The sequence below is a fragment of the Manihot esculenta genome, chromosome 5 (assembly GCF_001659605.2).
Source record: "Manihot esculenta cultivar AM560-2 chromosome 5, M.esculenta_v8, whole genome shotgun sequence".
Classification (NCBI taxonomy): Eukaryota; Viridiplantae; Streptophyta; class Magnoliopsida; order Malpighiales; family Euphorbiaceae; genus Manihot; species Manihot esculenta.
Genome location: NC_035165.2, coordinates 33,133,295 through 33,150,422, shown reverse-complemented (window position 1 = coordinate 33,150,422; position 17,128 = coordinate 33,133,295). Strand labels below are relative to the sequence as shown.

Sequence of the window (17,128 nt, the reverse complement as noted above, 5' to 3'; positions counted from 1 at the left end):
ATAAAGAGCACCACCACGAAATCCATTATAAAAAAAATTAAAATTTAAAATTAAAACTATCACTCAATGAAAGAGAACGCAAACAGATCGCTAGAGATAATGGCGCAGTCCCTGAATAGTCGGCATCAACGAGTGAAAACTTTTTTCTAAGCGAAAATAATAAATATTTAAAATACACCTGAATAATATTTTGATTTAAAAAAAATAAAAATATTTAACTATTAAAATTTAAATGAAAACACCTGAATAACATTTTGATTTAGAGAAAAATAAAATAAAAACTATATATAAAACATGAATAGAAAATGCTTCAGTATAATTATAATTATATGGCCTAAAATTTTATAAAAATCGTAATCATCAAAATTTAAATTTTTATATGAGCAATAAATCACATACAGAATCGGAATTCAAAACTAATATTAAGGATATTGTACAAAACTAATCCCTTAATAGATTTGCATATCCACCACAAACTATTACATAAAAATTGAAACTCTTCGTTCTATATCTGATCTTGTAAAATTGAAATTAGAAAAAAAGAATAAGTTATGACTGCATGAATAGAAAAATGCACAATAAAATCAGTTTATAACAATTCAGTTCCCTGAACATTATTCAGACTCAATTTAACTCCGACCTAAAATTTATTAATATTTTTTTGAGTTTAATTTAAGCACAAAAATTAGATTTGATTTAAGATTATCTTTGTTGGTTTGATCTTAAATATATGAAATATATTTAAAAAATAAAAATAAATCATATTATTCTAAATTTATTTCTCATAAATTCTTAAATATAAAATTCTTGAGGTTCCCTTATGTTTTATTATAAATTACAATATTTATTTAATTTAGGGATTACGGCCAATTACTTAAGATATAATTTTTAGAAGGGTAATGATTAGGGATCTAATAGGGTTCAGTTTAGTAAAAACTAGTTGACATCTTGCGCATTGCGCGTATATTAATTTTATTAATAAAAAATAAATTTAAAAAAATTAAGATAAATACTATCGAAAATTTAAATAACATTTATCTATATATAAAAAATATATTTTATTATTTTCTTTAATAAAATAATTTTAAATATAATTTTTTTCAATTATTATTTTATAATCATTTTTTAATATTTATTTCGAATAATAATACAAATAAAATTTATTATTAATTAAATCACCCTTTTAATTTATAACATTATATTAATCTATAAAAATTAGTAATTTTATAATAATAATTTTTAATTAAAAATATTTTATACGTTTGCTCATTATTTAATAAATATTTTTAAGTTTCAACATTTATAAATTTGTTGTTGTTTTTACTACGAGAAATTTAAATATTTTATTTTTTTATAAATAAATACACTTTTATTTAAAAAAATATACTTTAAAATTATATCAATCCAACGTAAAAACGTAAATATATATTTTTTAGAATAAAATTAATAAATATAAATTAATTTTTATTAAAAATTTAAAAAATAAATTAAACCAACATGAATTGTACACAAAAATTTAGAAGATAAATTAAATGAATCTAGATTATAAAAATATAAATTGTATAAAAAAACTCAAGACAAATTAAATAAATATAGATTATCTAAAAAAAATTCAAAAAACAAATTAAATGAACTTAAATTATAAAAGTATGAATTATATAAAAAAATTTAAAAGATAATTTAAATAAATTTAAATTATAAAAACAATCAATTATTAACAATAAATACAAAATAAGAATTAATAAAAATTTAAAATTATTAAAATAATTCCAAATATTAGAAAAAAAGTATTTTTTTATTCTCTCAACTCTCCAACCGTTTACTTTTGATGACTGTTAGACTGCGGCCGCCTAAAAACAGGGCTAAGCCCAAAGAAAGAAATCAAACTCAAAATTTCTAAAGTTTAGACAGACTGATCCAATACATTCAGTCCTGATTCAAGCACGTGGAACAAGTCGGATCACTCACAAGTCCGAATTCAATAGAAAGAATTTTGGCCCGTTAACGTGACATGAAAAATGACAATAATTTCAGTCACTTTGCAGCCATATTCACATGTGCGCCGAGAGAAATTAAATGATCGTCTGGCACGGAAGGGACTCTGACGCTTCCATACATACGAATCTAAACGATAGGGACATATAATATTATAGCAGAAAGACCATTAGGGACAAACTTTCCTCTCGACCTTGTTTTCTATTTAAACTTATGACCACACTGTAAATCCTATTTTCTAAATTTCAAAACATCAACTTTATATAGATATAATAGATAATAGATTGTTAATGGATATAGTACAATTTTTTTCAATATGTCTATAGTACTGTATAATTGCCAAAGCAATAATTAATTAATTGAATTTAAAATCACATACCATTTCGTCAACAATCATAATACATTTTAATTTACCAAAATTCAAATCACGTCACTCTGTTTTATGTGATTTTTTAATTAATATGTAAATATTTACATATATATATTTTTTAAAAAAATTAATTAGCAAATGCCTTGCACATGCTTTGTCCTGCTGATGGAAAAAAAATGCAGTTGCTCTAGCCAAGATATCACTTAATAAATTTTAAATTCAGTGACATGTCATCATTTATGTCATGTAATAAATAAAAATAAATCGAATTAAATTTCTAATTTTTACTAAAAAATTAAATAAGCTTAATTTAAATTTTTTTTACTATTTAAATCTTTATATTTTTATTTATAACTACATGAGTTTTAATTCAATATAATAATATTTTTTAATAATAATAATTTTTTTAAATTTAAAACATAAAAGATTGGGTATTTTAATTAACATAAATATTTAAAAAACAACAATAGTAATTAATTTTTAAAAATACAAAAATAAATTTTTATTATATAAAATGTTTTATTATTAAAAAATAATAAAATAATATTGTATGATGCCAGGACTAATACAAAATTTTAATTGAGAAAAAAAAATTAAATTCTACTTATTTGCAAATTAAAATTGAATGTTCTTGGATTTCAATGGCTAAGGGATCGTTAACTGGATAATTGAACTCGGACATGAATTTTGTCGTGTTTGGCCAGACCCATTTACATCGTTTCAAAAATTTCTGTTTAGTCTATTTAAAAGTTAATATATATATAACATAACTTTGTTGTTTTCATGGTTTCATCATAAAAAAAATTTGTAAATTTATATAAGTAGCGATTTATTTAAAAATAAAATTTATTTAATTGCACTATAATATTTAATATATTTATAGTTTTTTTTAAGATTGATAATTATAAAAATTATGTCATCATTATTGTAATTTGAAATAAAATAACGATATAGAGCTAATTAATAATACAAAATTTTATATAAATAATTATTTTCATTTTTATATATTTCTAACTTTAGATAAGAATATGGGTATCTCCTTAGTAAAAATATAAATGAGGAAACAAAATATAAATAGAAAATAAAGTAATATGAAAAAGCTATTCATACATAATTACAAATATAATAACATTTAAAAATTTCCAAATATGATATTGGAAGTAGCATTTCAATCTTACAATATTGCCTTTGATCCAAAACCTGGCAAACAAATTTCTGGGCTTTTGTGCTTTCTCACTTCCATCTTTAATCGGAATAAGCTTGAACATTTTCTTTAATCTCTCTGTTGTTATTGTTCAGAAAATCTATTAGGCTAAATCTTTCTTTACCTCTCTTGTCTTGATCAAAAACAATGTCCACCCATAAACCAACTGCTGCAGTTATTTCAGCACAACCAGAGTCAAACGGTGAGACAAGAAACGGCCAATCCTTCAAGTCTTATCCTCCAGCAACCGCCCAGTTTGAAGATATCGTTCGAAGCTCAGACCTTTTCTGGGAAAAGCTCAAAGCTTTCCACAAATCCTTTGGTACCAAATTCATGTAAGTGGGTTTTTCTTTAAACCCTTTTCTCAGACTTCCTTTCTTTGTAATATTCAGTTTTTTTTCCCTTCTGGGTCCTTATTTTTTTCATGGTTTCTTGTGATTTTTTTTTTGAATTAATGGGTTTGTCTTATTTTTTTTATTTATTTTGCTGGTATTTTGATTTTAGCGGCTCAGTTACCAGTATTTCTTTTCTATTGTGAAATAAATCATTATTTTTGCTAATTTCTAACCGTGGGGAGTGACCTTGGCACTCAATATTAGACGGTAGGTTTTAGATAGCTGGTCTAGTTTCTTACATAGAATTAAATGGTGAGAATCCGCAAATTATTTCTTTCTCCTGGAGTCTCGAGTTTCTGAAATTTTTGAAGGATGTGGCAGCCTTTTCGAGGTTCAATGTGCCATTGATATGTAATTGAAGTTAAGATTTAAAAGGTTGGTACTTTCGAATGGGGATTGAATACAAGCTCTTTGTCTTTTTTGTGGAGTCTGAGTCTGCCATGAAGCTTGTCTGTTGGTTCTGCAGATTTGATTCTTGAGATGCCTGAACCATAATATTATGTTACTTTTGTTTAATATAGGTGTTCTGTCATGTTCTGTTAAGGTTCAGTGGTTTTAGCAACCTCGTTTAAAAGGAGTTGCTTTATAAGCATTGTGCCGCATTTATGGGTAATGATATTGGCGTTTAGGCCTAACCTTGGATCTGAATGATGGATTCATTGATTAATGATGTTCCTCAGACACTGGCATGATTATCTTGTTGAAGAAATACATAGAGAGCAAAGATCTTCAAATTTTTAATACATTAATGAGTGATTGGTCCATTATTATGAGATACTGAATAGGCAGGTGAATCTTCCATCCATAGTTATGGAATCGAGAATCAAATCAAATCGTAAGATTCGTAAAAATTCTAAAAATCAATTAAAAATAATATATGTTCTGAAAATAAGTAAAAAATATATCATAATGATATATTTTGATAAGTATAGAATTATCATTTATCTAATTAGAAATATTCTTTATAATAGAATAGTATGCATTTATTATGTAAATTAATGTCTAACAAACTCTTTATAACTAATTAATTGAATTGGGTAAAAACTTGATCGATTTATATTGATTCATTTGATTCACTATGGATTTTCTTAATTTAGTCACAATTCACGTTTACCCTATAGCTTTGCATGTCTAAGATATGGAATCGAATTGAGAATCCTAAAATTCAGGTACATTTAATATTCACCCTATAGATTCAAATTGATTTGTAGGAAAATTGATTCAAATTTATGATTCACCTTATAGATTCGAATCTATTTATCAGAAAATTGATTTGAATTGTAGGATTCTAACAACAGTACTTCTATCATTTTTTTTTTTTTACTTTACATGGAAGCAGAGGGTTCCTTCCCAAGTGGCTATGATAGAAAAAAATTTGATCAGGAATCTTAAACTCTTTAACCTTATGGAGACATTTGTCTATTGCTTGACAGAAATATTGAAACATTAACTCTATCTTTACCTAATCTGACTTTTGGCTTTAGTGATATTCACAGTGCCACTGCTCAATCTTATTTATTGTATACCTGGACTAAGAAACTAACTGCATAACCTTTTCCCTTGGCTTTTGTTTCTTTTCATTCTTATTTAATGCTATGATGTCATCATATGCTTGTAGACATTGATTTTCTATTTTGATTATGGCCTTTTCTTTTTGAAAGATAAACTCTGTGTGAATGTATGGAACTATGGATTACATAATTTTCTTGCTTGCACAGGGTTCCTACTGTAGGAGGAAAGGCTCTTGATCTTCACCATCTTTTTGTGGAGGTAACATCTCGTGGTGGCCTTGAGAAGGTATGAAATTTTTTTTTTTTTTTTATCTTTGATCTGTTTATCTGATTACTTCATGGCAACCCTCTTGTAAATGGCTTTGGAATAAAAGAATATGAAGGGAATTTTTTAGTGAAAAACTTTTTTCAACTTGAGATTTTCCCGAAGTTTTTTGTACTCTGACAAATAACCTGATTCATGTCTTGTATTCAAGGTAATTAAAGATCGTAAATGGAAGGAAGTGATAGGAGTCTTCAGTTTCCCATCAACAATTACCAGTGCCTCCTTTGTCTTAAGGAAGTATTACCTATCATTACTATACCACTTTGAGCAGGTCTATCTCTTCCAGAAACAAGGCCCTTCAGTCTCAATTCCAGGTGGACATAAGATTCATGGTTTTTCAGTAGCATATATGTGTATGTCACCATGTGGATTGGACATATATACCTTTTTTTTTCTTTTTTGACAGATGCTATGAATGGGAATTTTGTTAATGGGTCTGCAGCTCAAGATGAAGGTGCCACTGTGAATCAGTTCCCAGGTGAGGACAAGTGTTACTAGCTTTAAGTTTTATTTACTTGTCTTCGTTTTTGTGCGGGTTGTTAGTGTTTCTTCTTTCTTGAACTAGCAATAGAAAGTAGAGATCATATTTTGCTTTGATCTCGAGAACCTAGCCAATATATTTTGAGATTATTTGGTAATAATAATTTCCAAAAGAAATCTGTAGCTTTCGAGTCAGTTGTGGCATTTGACTGAATGTGTACAAAGATTTCCGTGCTCATGTCTGTTGCCCCGATCAAAAGTCATTTCGAAATGTTATCTTCTTTCAGTAAATTTTCAATGTGGTTTGTTTTTTTCTTTTTGGTTTTTGCTAGATATCCTTTGAAGTTGCAATATAAAGCACTGAAACAAGTGTACTGTTCCAACCATTCATATTTATTTGAGTTGCTGAACAAATAAACAGATCATCAACCTTTCATTTAGCATGATTTATTTTATAAGAAAATAATTCAAATGAATTCTTGCAAAATCAAACATGATTTTAAGTTCTTTTTAAAATGAAAAATTTTCAAGTGAAACAGAATTGAATTCATTTCTTCCAAACAAGAGAATTGTTAGAAAAGAAATCAATTGAATTGAATTATTGCAAAATTATTTATTCCCAACAGATAGTAATGGTTTGAACATGTGCTATTTTCCTTCTACTTTTGAACTCCCCACCTACGATTGTGTAGCAAACATGTTGGGATTTTGTTTTTGAAGCTACCTCTTTACCACTATCAGTTAACCATGAAATTACTGATTTGTTTCAATAATCTATATCTATATTTCTTCCTTTATTGATATACAACTGCAGTATTTTCTTGCATGAGAATTCCTAACAATTTTTGTTGCAGGTCCAGAATTGCAGCTTGGCACCTCAGTGACTGGATATATTGATGGGAAATTTGATGATGGATATCTGGTAACTGTGAACTTGGGCTGTGATCAACTTAAAGGGGTCCTGTATCATATTCCTCAGGCATTTGTGTCTCAGGGTTCTAACAGTTCAGATGTACCTCCTCGCCGGCGCCGAAAAAGATCTCGGCTATCGTTACATGATCCCTCTCAGCCCAAGTCTTACAGAAGTGGTTATAATTTCTTCTTCTCTGAACATTATGCTCTGCTTAAGCCTCTACACTATGGGGAAGAGAAATTAATCTGCAAGAAGATTGGCATGCTATGGAACAACCTCACAGACGCAGAAAAGCAGGTATGTTATCAAACATTCGTTTCTCTTTTATTTTCTTAAGTGATCTCTTTGTTATGATCTTGACTCCCATGATTTCGGACTATGTACGTCTTTTAATCTTATTCTCCTAGTGCATGCAGATAATGATCTCATGATTTCTGTTTATAAACAATTTTTCAAAATTGTGCTATGACTAATGACAGTGTGACTGTAGTCTTTGTATCAGTTTGTTCATTCTTATTGATTTAAACAATCTCCGAAATGGCACGGAAAAGTTTTTATTTTTTTCTTACTGTGTTTTCGGGTTTCCTTTCACTTCTGAAATGCTGGTTTTAGTCTTCTTGCCATTAGTTCTACTCCATTACTATTTCATCAATACCTTTTAGTTGTTCCAGTAAGTTGAGGGTGAAATCCTTGAATAAATTTTTTATTTACTATTTTTTGGACTCGTTTGACAAAATTCATTTCTAAGGAAATGAATTCTTACACAATCATGCATGTCTTTTCTTTTTTCTTTTAAAATTCTTATGAAATCCTTAATTTCAAACCGGGAATTTATGTTTGCTACTGGTTTTCAAATTGTTTAAAGAACATCTGAAATATCATGTTGAGACTAGGCATATGCGTGTGACACATTTATCTAATATTGCTCGATCCATAACACGCAACAATGCAGAAACACACTCAATGAACTTGGGGAGGGTGCTTTTTGTGATTTTAGTATTCACTCGGAACACTTAACAATTTGCATTGTTGCGACCCAGGTTTATCAGGAGAAAGGTTTGAAGGACAAGGAGAGATACAGGACAGAAATGTTGGAATGCAGATCTTCTGTAGCTCAATAGCCAACAATGTTCTTCTAGTTAGGACATGAAATTTTCCATCTTCTCTGGAAGTAGCTGCTTCTCTGTTTTGTTCCATCTTTTCCATTTTGTTCGAATCAAAGATTTTCCGACAGATAGGCTTCCTATGAAACTGGAATGTAAAATGCTGCAATGTTGCTGCTGAATTAAAGTATCTAGTCTTATGGCTTGAAATGGCTTTTGCTTTTCTCCATAGATGATGAATATAGGGCTAACAAAAGAGTTTCTTTTGTGTGCTGTGCCTGAATGGCCTCCAGGCGTGACCTGGCCCACAAAACGTGGACTATAGCTTGGCCTGATGGTTTAGCAGTAGATGCCTGGGCCTAGAATGGCTCTGGCCCAGGATACATGGATCAGAGACTTGCCCTGCTGGACTGGGAAGAAGAGTGCAGCTGCTATTTTCTAATTTTTTAATTAATATGTTAGTTGATATTTTTTAACAATAACTATATTCAAAATGTTCAGTATATATATATCTGGAAATATTAAAGAAAATATACATTTCAAGGTCTAGATATATATGAAACTAAAAAAATTTTATTTTCTTATATGTCAAAATTATATTTATTTTTAAATTATTTTACACCTTAACTTGTAACAGTCAAATTTGATTTATCTGTTGAAATATTATGGTTGTTATATGGATTCTTTTAACTTTTGCAATCTGATTTTTCTTAACAGCCTATCTTATTTTCCTCAACCACCTGCAAACCTCTCCTGCAAATACCATCTGCTTTTGCCTTTTTGTGATACAACCTCTTCTCTCTTTTTCTTAACTCACATTTTGCTCTCTGCTGGTTTGCTTGCTGTTCTACTCTAGATAATTTAGTCCTGAGGAGAGTTGCCAAATAATCCTTAAATATAGTGCTGCTGCTATACTAAACAACATTGTTGAGCTGTGCTTCTTGCTGCAGCCAACTTGCCTACTGCTACTATAACCACCATTGGAATGAAGGCTCCCTTTTGCTTGTTATTCCCTGTGTTAAGCCTTTTTCCAACATCTCAAAATGTTATTTTTAGGTCATAATTTTAAAAGATAGTACATGATGTAGTCGTAGAACTCGTAGAATTGAAACTAACTTATGCATGCAGCTAATCCAAAACAATAAACGCTACTTTCAAAATTATTACCAAACAAAACCGTATTAATAATTGATAGTTGTTATAGTATGGTTAACAAAATATTTTAAGAAGTAATTTTTTAAAATTATTACCGAACAAAACCGTATTAATAATTGATAGTTGTTGGTATGGTTAACAAAATATTTTAAGAAGTAATTTTTCATAATTCACTCTCTCAATTTTTAAACACTAAATATTATTTTTAATTGATTTAAAATACTAAATATTATTTTTAAAATTATTACCGAGAGATAAATTGGATATATTTCCTCCTCCTTTTGAAAAGCTACTATCTTATGCTTCCTCCTTTCCTATTACAACTTTCTCTCATTTTGTTAACTGTAATTTTCTTAATTTATATACTAAATATGTAATTTTCCTATTACATACTTGTATATTTAATACCATAATTGCCCTTGAAAAGGCAGGCTTTTCACCGTAAACTCTTAACCACTTGATATATATATATATATACAGAAAGCCTTCAAGATTTTTCAATGGAGTGGAATATTATTATTCTTCATTTTTCGTTGATGATATAATTTCTGTACGGTTAATTACTTTTGGCAATGCATGCACGGAGTGGACATTGTTGAGGACAATGAATGGTGAGGATGGGTCCAGTGCATCAAAGAGGTTATAGGTAAGCTTAGAATTGGTGTCTGAATAGGAAATCAAACGAGAAAGTGTAGTAACGGAGAATTCAAAGTAGCTTTCTAAAATTTAGTTATAATTGGATTTGACATTTTATAACTCTTTCACAATTGATTCCTCAAAATCTAAATCATCAAATTCTGAGTACCAAAAAACTTTATAGCTGACCATAATCTTCAAGTCATTAAATTAAAATTCCAAGTCATATGCAGACTTGTCAGCTTATGATGATGCTCTCCTCAAAAGAATTATTAAAACAGATAGTATTACAAATGTGCACAACAGAACCTGAAAACTTTGTTACAACTCCAACCCCTCCAATCACCCATAGCATGAAAAAGAGAAATCTATCAACAAAATTCAGCATTCAGATTTTTTCCTACAAATGCAGAAATTTCACAAAAAAACAAAAAAAATAAAGGTTTCTATCTTCCTCAAGTACTTTAGGTGGGTACAACATCCCCAGAATGGGGTGATATCTGCAACACTAATAACCAAAACACCAAGATAAGCAAACTCAACTGGATAAAGAAACATGAAGTAGCCTTGCATACTCTCCTCTGCATCTTCAACACCTCTTCAGTCCCTATAATATCTCCGCGGTATTTCTCCACCTCTTCCGCTTGTTTCTTAAGCATAGAGGCCTTCTTCTCTGCCTCCCCAAGCTTGTTCAGCACTTGCGCTTGCTCACCAGCCAGGGCTTCCTGTTGTTCAAACAGAGCGGGTTGATCGCCTGCAGCAGCTCTCACCTTCTGTATCATTGTTTTCAGGGTCAAATACTCAACCTCGGCCTCGACCTTTTGCTTGAATAGACCCTCAAGCTCAGTTTCAATCTCTCTCGATTTCTCATGCTGCAACTCTGCGGTGTTTCCTGATTCTTCTGTTGGTGACTTGGCACTAATCAAGGTATTTTCGAGTTCTACAATCCTGGATTCCTTTACAGTGAGCGTAACGTTTGCGTCCTCTAGTTTGCTTTCCAAATATTTTACATTTTCTGTCAAGCTTAACACTTGAGATTCCAAGGAACTTGATTGTCTGACATTTTCAGAATCAAACTGGTCAGATGAGCTTGACTCATGGATTCCCCTGTCAGTAAAAGTGGAATCTAGAGGAATGCTGGTAATCTTCCCAATTTCCTCAAATTTTCGAACCTCTGCAACAGAATTCCTAACTCAGTTAGATCAAATATATCCCCATACTTCATTAATTATGGCACCTCAAGTAGCCAGTTTCATTTCACCCAAAGCGGTTCCAAATGAAATAATCCTTATGTTGCACAGCAGAAACTGAAATACAAAAACTGTAAAGACACAAAGAACCCCCACTCATATGAACAGATGAGAGTGAAATTACAGCCATGTAAAATAAGAAAACCAGCTTAGAATAAAGGCCAGATGAGTCAAGTCCCATAGCTTCTTCCTGAATAACATCCTTAATTATTGAATCTACTATTTGTAATACCAGTCATTTGAGACACCATTAATAATTGTGAAAACTCTACTCAAGAAGATAATTTGTTAAAGAGTGAGATTATTCTACTACATATCAGATCAGATCTACAAAATCTATCTTTCACTTTGAAAATATTCCATGGTTTTGCAATGAAAATTCCAGATCACAGACCACTAAGATTTTGGAAGGGCCAAGCATGCATCTGGCCTATCAAAACTTGATTCTAAGGGACTTCGATTTGCATTCTTCACAATATCATCTAGCTATAATATAACTAGGACAAGCCTACGAAGTCGAATAACTACAAAGTCAGAAAGAGACGGACCTAATTGAAAGATAGAGCTTATTGAAAAAGTTAATCTCATATTACTAACACTGCAAGACAAGAAAGAGTCTACTCAGGCCAAGCATGCAAAGCAAAATCGCACATGGGCATTCGCAGTTTGAACCAACCTCAGCTGAATCTTGGTTTCTCTCAGGGATTCCAGATTAAAATTTCTACAGATGGTACTATTAAAAGAGTGAAGGCATAAACAACATTCAGATCACTTCTCAACTCTCATTTTATATCTTCAATTCTCAAAAATAGTAAAACTTATATCAATCCAGGAAATGATAAAATCAGGTCATCATTTTTTTAAAAGAAAGAAGAATTTCTTCATGTAAAAGGACAGTTGGCTTAGAGAATAAGGTTTCCTCTTTTACAAAGTAAAATGCAGCTAGCAAAGCCTCTCAATCCTGCTGAATTTTAGCAAGATCTACTCTTCTACTTCAGAAGGCCCAGTGCAAAACACAGAGACAAGCCGAGAAACAATTGTAACACAGACTGACACCTTAAGGCACCCCTGAAAATGATTCAATCCTCACAAAAAAAACTATAGCTTTTGCTAACAAGTAACAACTATATAGCTCATCTGTGAAATGGTGAATCACCAAACTACAACATTTCAGCCACCTAATTAAATGGCCTGGAAATAACATTAATAAGCATCAAGTCAAACATCACATTTGCATAAACCACAACAGTTCAGCCACCTAATTAAACAGCCTGGAAACAATATCACTAAGCATCAAGTCAAACATCACATTTGCATAGGTCCAACCTGGAAACAATATTAATAAGCATACAGCACGCATCCAGATCATTCCATATCCTTCCCATTTTAAGCCCCAAGGACAGTTGGCCTTTTATCAATGGCTTCTCAATTTTTTTGCTCCGACATCAACTTTTATTCACATGCCAAAAGGATCTTTATCCAAATATTCACAATCTTGGTAATAATTAAAAAACAAGAAGACAATGGTAGGTTATCATTCTAAACCATCTTTAAGAACCACAATTTCCAGCTTTTTTCATTTGAATTTGTTATACTCTGTATAACCACCCAAAGCTGCAAATCTCTTTAATTGCAATTACAATGAACTAAATGCTCAAAGTTATGGCATTACAACATAGATTTTCTCCCCTTCAGCATGGATATTTTACCACTATGACTTCAGACAAACCAAGTAAGGTAAATAATTTGATATCCCTGTTATGGATAATAATTTCTATGCTTTTCCACAATGTGTAGCAGGACAAAGGTAAACTAAATATTCAGATACTTGCAACAAATATTTGTTGGAGCACCACCAACATAAAAACTGTCAATGACAGCAAACAATAACGTCAAGCTTGGATAACACCAAAAAATAACAGCATGAGCAAAAATCATAGAAGATTTAACAGAAAATCAAAGTTTATAGGAAAGGGTTATAGAAAGTTGTAAATAGAGGCACACTGACCACTTTCAAGGACTTCCTGCACTGTTTGGAGGGTAATAAGAGACTCAACCAAAGGATCTTGATCTGCTGAAGGCTGATGGCTCTTACTTTTCTCTTCCTTGTCCTCCCAAGAAGCGTCTGCAGCTAAATCATCATGTGAAGCATTTTCAACTTCTCCTACATTCCCTTGGCCATAACCAGTCTGAACTTCCTCACTAAATTGTTGCTCACCTGCATGGCCATCATCACTGTTTTCTCCATCATAATTTTCACTTTGAATTCCATTACTGGTCACAGAACAAACACCCTGCAGAAAGACAAAGTTGGAGCTCCTTGAGTCAGATTCCACACTGGAATGAGAGTTTTCCTTCTCAATTTTGACCTTTTCTCCTCTATGCTTCTTACTACTTTCTGCCTGTCCCTTCCCTTGTGGAATTCGTTGAGTTGAGCTGGAAACACTCTTCCCGCTCAAATTCTTGATTCTGTTCCTCTCCCGCATGTATCCCAACACTGCAGGAAGATCATGCCTCAATCTTGGAGCACTGGCAGCTGTCGAAGACTTGCTACTTCGATCATCACTATTCTCAGAATCTATGCCTAGAGAAAAAGCAGAGCCCACTGCAAATCTAGATTCCAAACTTGGACCACGAATTGCCAACCCATCAATTACACCCATATTTTTTAACACATTAGCAGATCCAGTAGAAACCTCATTACTTTGCTTGATCTCAGCTGACAATAAGTTTGCTGGTCTAGTCCCGGAAGTAGACAATCCCCGCTTCAAAATTTTACTGTTATCAGCACTGGCATTAGCATCCTTAACAACCTCTCTTTTAAGTCGCCTCCACTTTCTCAACCCATATCCTTTAGTTGCAGTTGGTGACCCTGCAACAGGAGATTTAGCCGTTGAAGGCTGAGAATTCACAGAATTCTCACACTCTAACTGCTCACTCCTTTCACCTTCTTTAACTTGTCCATCATGATGCTCAGTACTTGCATCAACAATGCTATTAGTATTCATGTTGTGAATCTCATTTGAACAAGACCCATTAGCCTTAAGCTTGCCCTTATTCTGATCAAGATTTGAAACACTATCCAGATTGGTTGTCAAGTCATTGTCTTCAACAGATTCAAGAGCAGAATTTTCACCTTCCAAATCCATAAATCTGAAAAGGGTCCCTTTGGATCAAGATCGAGAAAAACAAACTATCATTCCAGTAGCCTAATGTTCAAATCAACCCCCAATCTGGAACACAAAAAGTAAAAATCAAGCACACTCTAATTGAATCACTTTCTTACATCAAACTCAAAACAGTTTTGTTTTCTTCAAAACAAGTTCATTATCATAAAGATCATATCTCTATCAAATGAAATCAGGATTTTGGAAACTAAAGCAATATAACTGCAATTGACCCCAGAAAACGAAAGAGAGTAAAATTTAAGAATACAAGAAATAAAGGACGCACCTTTTATAAGTATCCCTAAACAAAAACGGAAGCTTTGAATTGAAGACTGAAACCCGGTGATTAGATGATGATTGCTGATACCCAAAATCATAAAATTCGAAGGGAATGGGAACCCTAAACTACGTTTGGATTTGCAGTTTTATAGGCAATATATTATTTACTAATTTATTTTGAACAGTATTATAATACCCAATAAAACATTTAGGAAAAGGAGAGAATTGAAGGTGGGCAAGATGTGATGGGCCAGAGAGAGGTGGTGGCCCACAGCCTCAAACCGCCTAGAAGTGGAGAGCAGTAGCCATTGCTGGCCATCTGATCTGGAATACAACTACACATGACAAGGTTGCCTTTGTACTGTTTCTTTAAAGTTACCGTATTACCCCCACTATGTATCCCGCATTCTCTAGCCTCCTGATTTGTTGGTTCTTTGTATTTAACATTCGTTGATTTTAAATGGAATTGAAATAAAAAAATTAAAATATAATTTATTAAAACAGAATCAAATTAATTTTAAAAGATTATTAAAATTAAATCACATATAAATCAATTTAATTTGATCAATCAATTATGAAAATAAACATATAAATTTTATTTTTTTATATACCTTAAAAACTGATGAAATCAAGTTTTTAAAATTTTATATAAATCTCTCAAACGGTTCCAAAATTATAAAATAAATGCTAACCAGGACGGTACACACTTCTAAGAATTCAACAGAAAAATTTTTCCTCTGTTTTTCACTCTCCCTTTATCAATCACTTTTTATTCTCGCTTTAAACTTACTTTCCTATTTTTAAATATTATTTTATAAAAAAAGTTGTATTAAAAGACGTAAAACATTTATTTTAACTTTTTTTTATTATTAAATTAGGTTAAATGAATCAAGTTAACATGTTTTATACATTTTAAACATTGTGGTAAAAATTATATTAAACTTACATATAAAAATATAATATTTTCATTCATATTAATTTCCATCTTCAAATATTTTTAAAATCAGTTGAGAATACACAAATTCAACTAAGAAAACCAATTTCATTATTTCAGCAAAATCTTTAAATATTCTAATGTGTTATCTTTTGAAAAGTCATTACCCATAAAGTAACTTAATTAAATTGAAATAAGTAATGGAAAAGAAAAACTCTTGTCAACCAAACAGAAATAATAAATAATTTTCACATTTCAAATTCAAATTTTCTAATTGAGTTACTTCAATCAAAGAGTGCAAAAGCATGTGCCGCATGATTTCCTGAGCATTTAACATACATGAATATTACATTCAGAATTTAAATTATTAAGATTTTAAAATCATTAACAATGCGTTTAGTTCGCACTAAATAAAAAAAATTTTAGACTATTTATGATAACTCTGAGATTTTACGGACGCAAGATGTTCAATGGCCCTGATTAGTTGGAATGAGAGTTAATAGGGATGATTTTTATGTTTCTTGGTGATTGAAGTTGTTTAAAGGGATCAAAAGATTCTTGAATATGGGATTGATTAAAATTGTCCTCCAATCACAACTAATTCAAGGGTATTAATAACTTAACATTATTGTGATATTCTGATGGATTGTATATGGTGGTGGAATATTGTGATAGAAATATCAGGCCGCTTATTAATGGTGGATAATCGGTTAATAAATATTGAACCGTTTTACTTATATTTTATCCATCACACACATCTTTTCTGTCAGCTCTATTGCATACATAATTATGACTCTAAAAAAAAATTTATGTGTTTTAAAGAAATTGGCATGCCCGTTCCACACATCGGTGAAATCGGCTTGCATATTAATATTGATAAGGTCGGCGGAGTAGGAAGTTTGATTTGCATATATGTTGGTCAAACTTTTAATTGTCCACTCAGATCTGAGTGTCCTAATTTCTTTTATACATACGTCTCAATCTCAGTGAAATCTATCAGTGCGCATTCCCGGTAAGATATTTATCGGCAGGAGGCTTTTTATCTCGCCCTACATAAGTACACAAGGAACTCAAGGTTTGGAGTCTAAACTCAAAATAAGGAGGACACGAATATTATCTTTCTTTTGCTATGTCCTAAATATAGGAGGGTCCTTTCCCAAGGATGGTGCCTTGCTGGCTCCATCGCCTTCCTTTTCAGTTTGAATGACTAATAACACATCTCCTTTCGCACATACTGCAACAAGCTTTTTGTTAATTGCCATAGCCAAGGCCTCTCTACATGCTATTTGTCCATATCAATTAAATACAAGCCCTTAAGATTTTTTTTTCTTTTTTTTAATTTTAGAAGTTTAACGGTAATAGAAACAATATTTAATTTTATCAGTATTTCATATTAAAAAAAACTTTAAAT

The 17,128-nt window shown here is 31.1% G+C and overlaps 2 protein-coding genes across 3 annotated transcripts; one reads left to right on the top strand and one right to left on the bottom strand.

Annotated features, from left to right (window-relative positions):
- Window positions 1-3,525: 3,525 nt before the first annotated feature.
- On the top strand, window positions 3,526-8,506 carry LOC110614403 (high mobility group B protein 10). Its single transcript, XM_021755926.2, has 6 exons — window positions 3,526-3,904; window positions 5,683-5,761; window positions 5,952-6,114; window positions 6,207-6,278; window positions 7,135-7,490; window positions 8,234-8,506. The coding sequence occupies exons 1-6, from the start codon at window positions 3,717-3,719 to the stop codon at window positions 8,312-8,314; spliced, it is 939 nt and encodes a 312-aa protein (XP_021611618.1). The 5' UTR covers window positions 3,526-3,716; the 3' UTR covers window positions 8,315-8,506.
- Window positions 8,507-10,330: 1,824 nt separating this feature from the next.
- LOC110615543 (WPP domain-interacting protein 1) lies at window positions 10,331-15,067 on the bottom strand. 2 transcript variants are annotated; one of them, XM_021757446.2, is made up of 3 exons: window positions 14,791-15,067; window positions 13,346-14,490; window positions 10,331-11,261 (listed from the first exon to the last, which is right to left on the bottom strand). In XM_021757446.2, exons 2-3 carry the CDS (start codon window positions 14,484-14,486, stop codon window positions 10,552-10,554), a joined length of 1,851 nt encoding a protein of 616 aa, XP_021613138.1. In that variant the 5' UTR covers window positions 14,487-14,490; window positions 14,791-15,067; the 3' UTR covers window positions 10,331-10,551. The 2 variants fall into 2 exon arrangements, with proteins under 2 accessions (XP_021613138.1, XP_021613137.1); XM_021757445.2 differs by having other exon boundaries at window positions 13,346-14,570; window positions 14,791-15,063.
- Window positions 15,068-17,128: the final 2,061 nt, after the last annotated feature.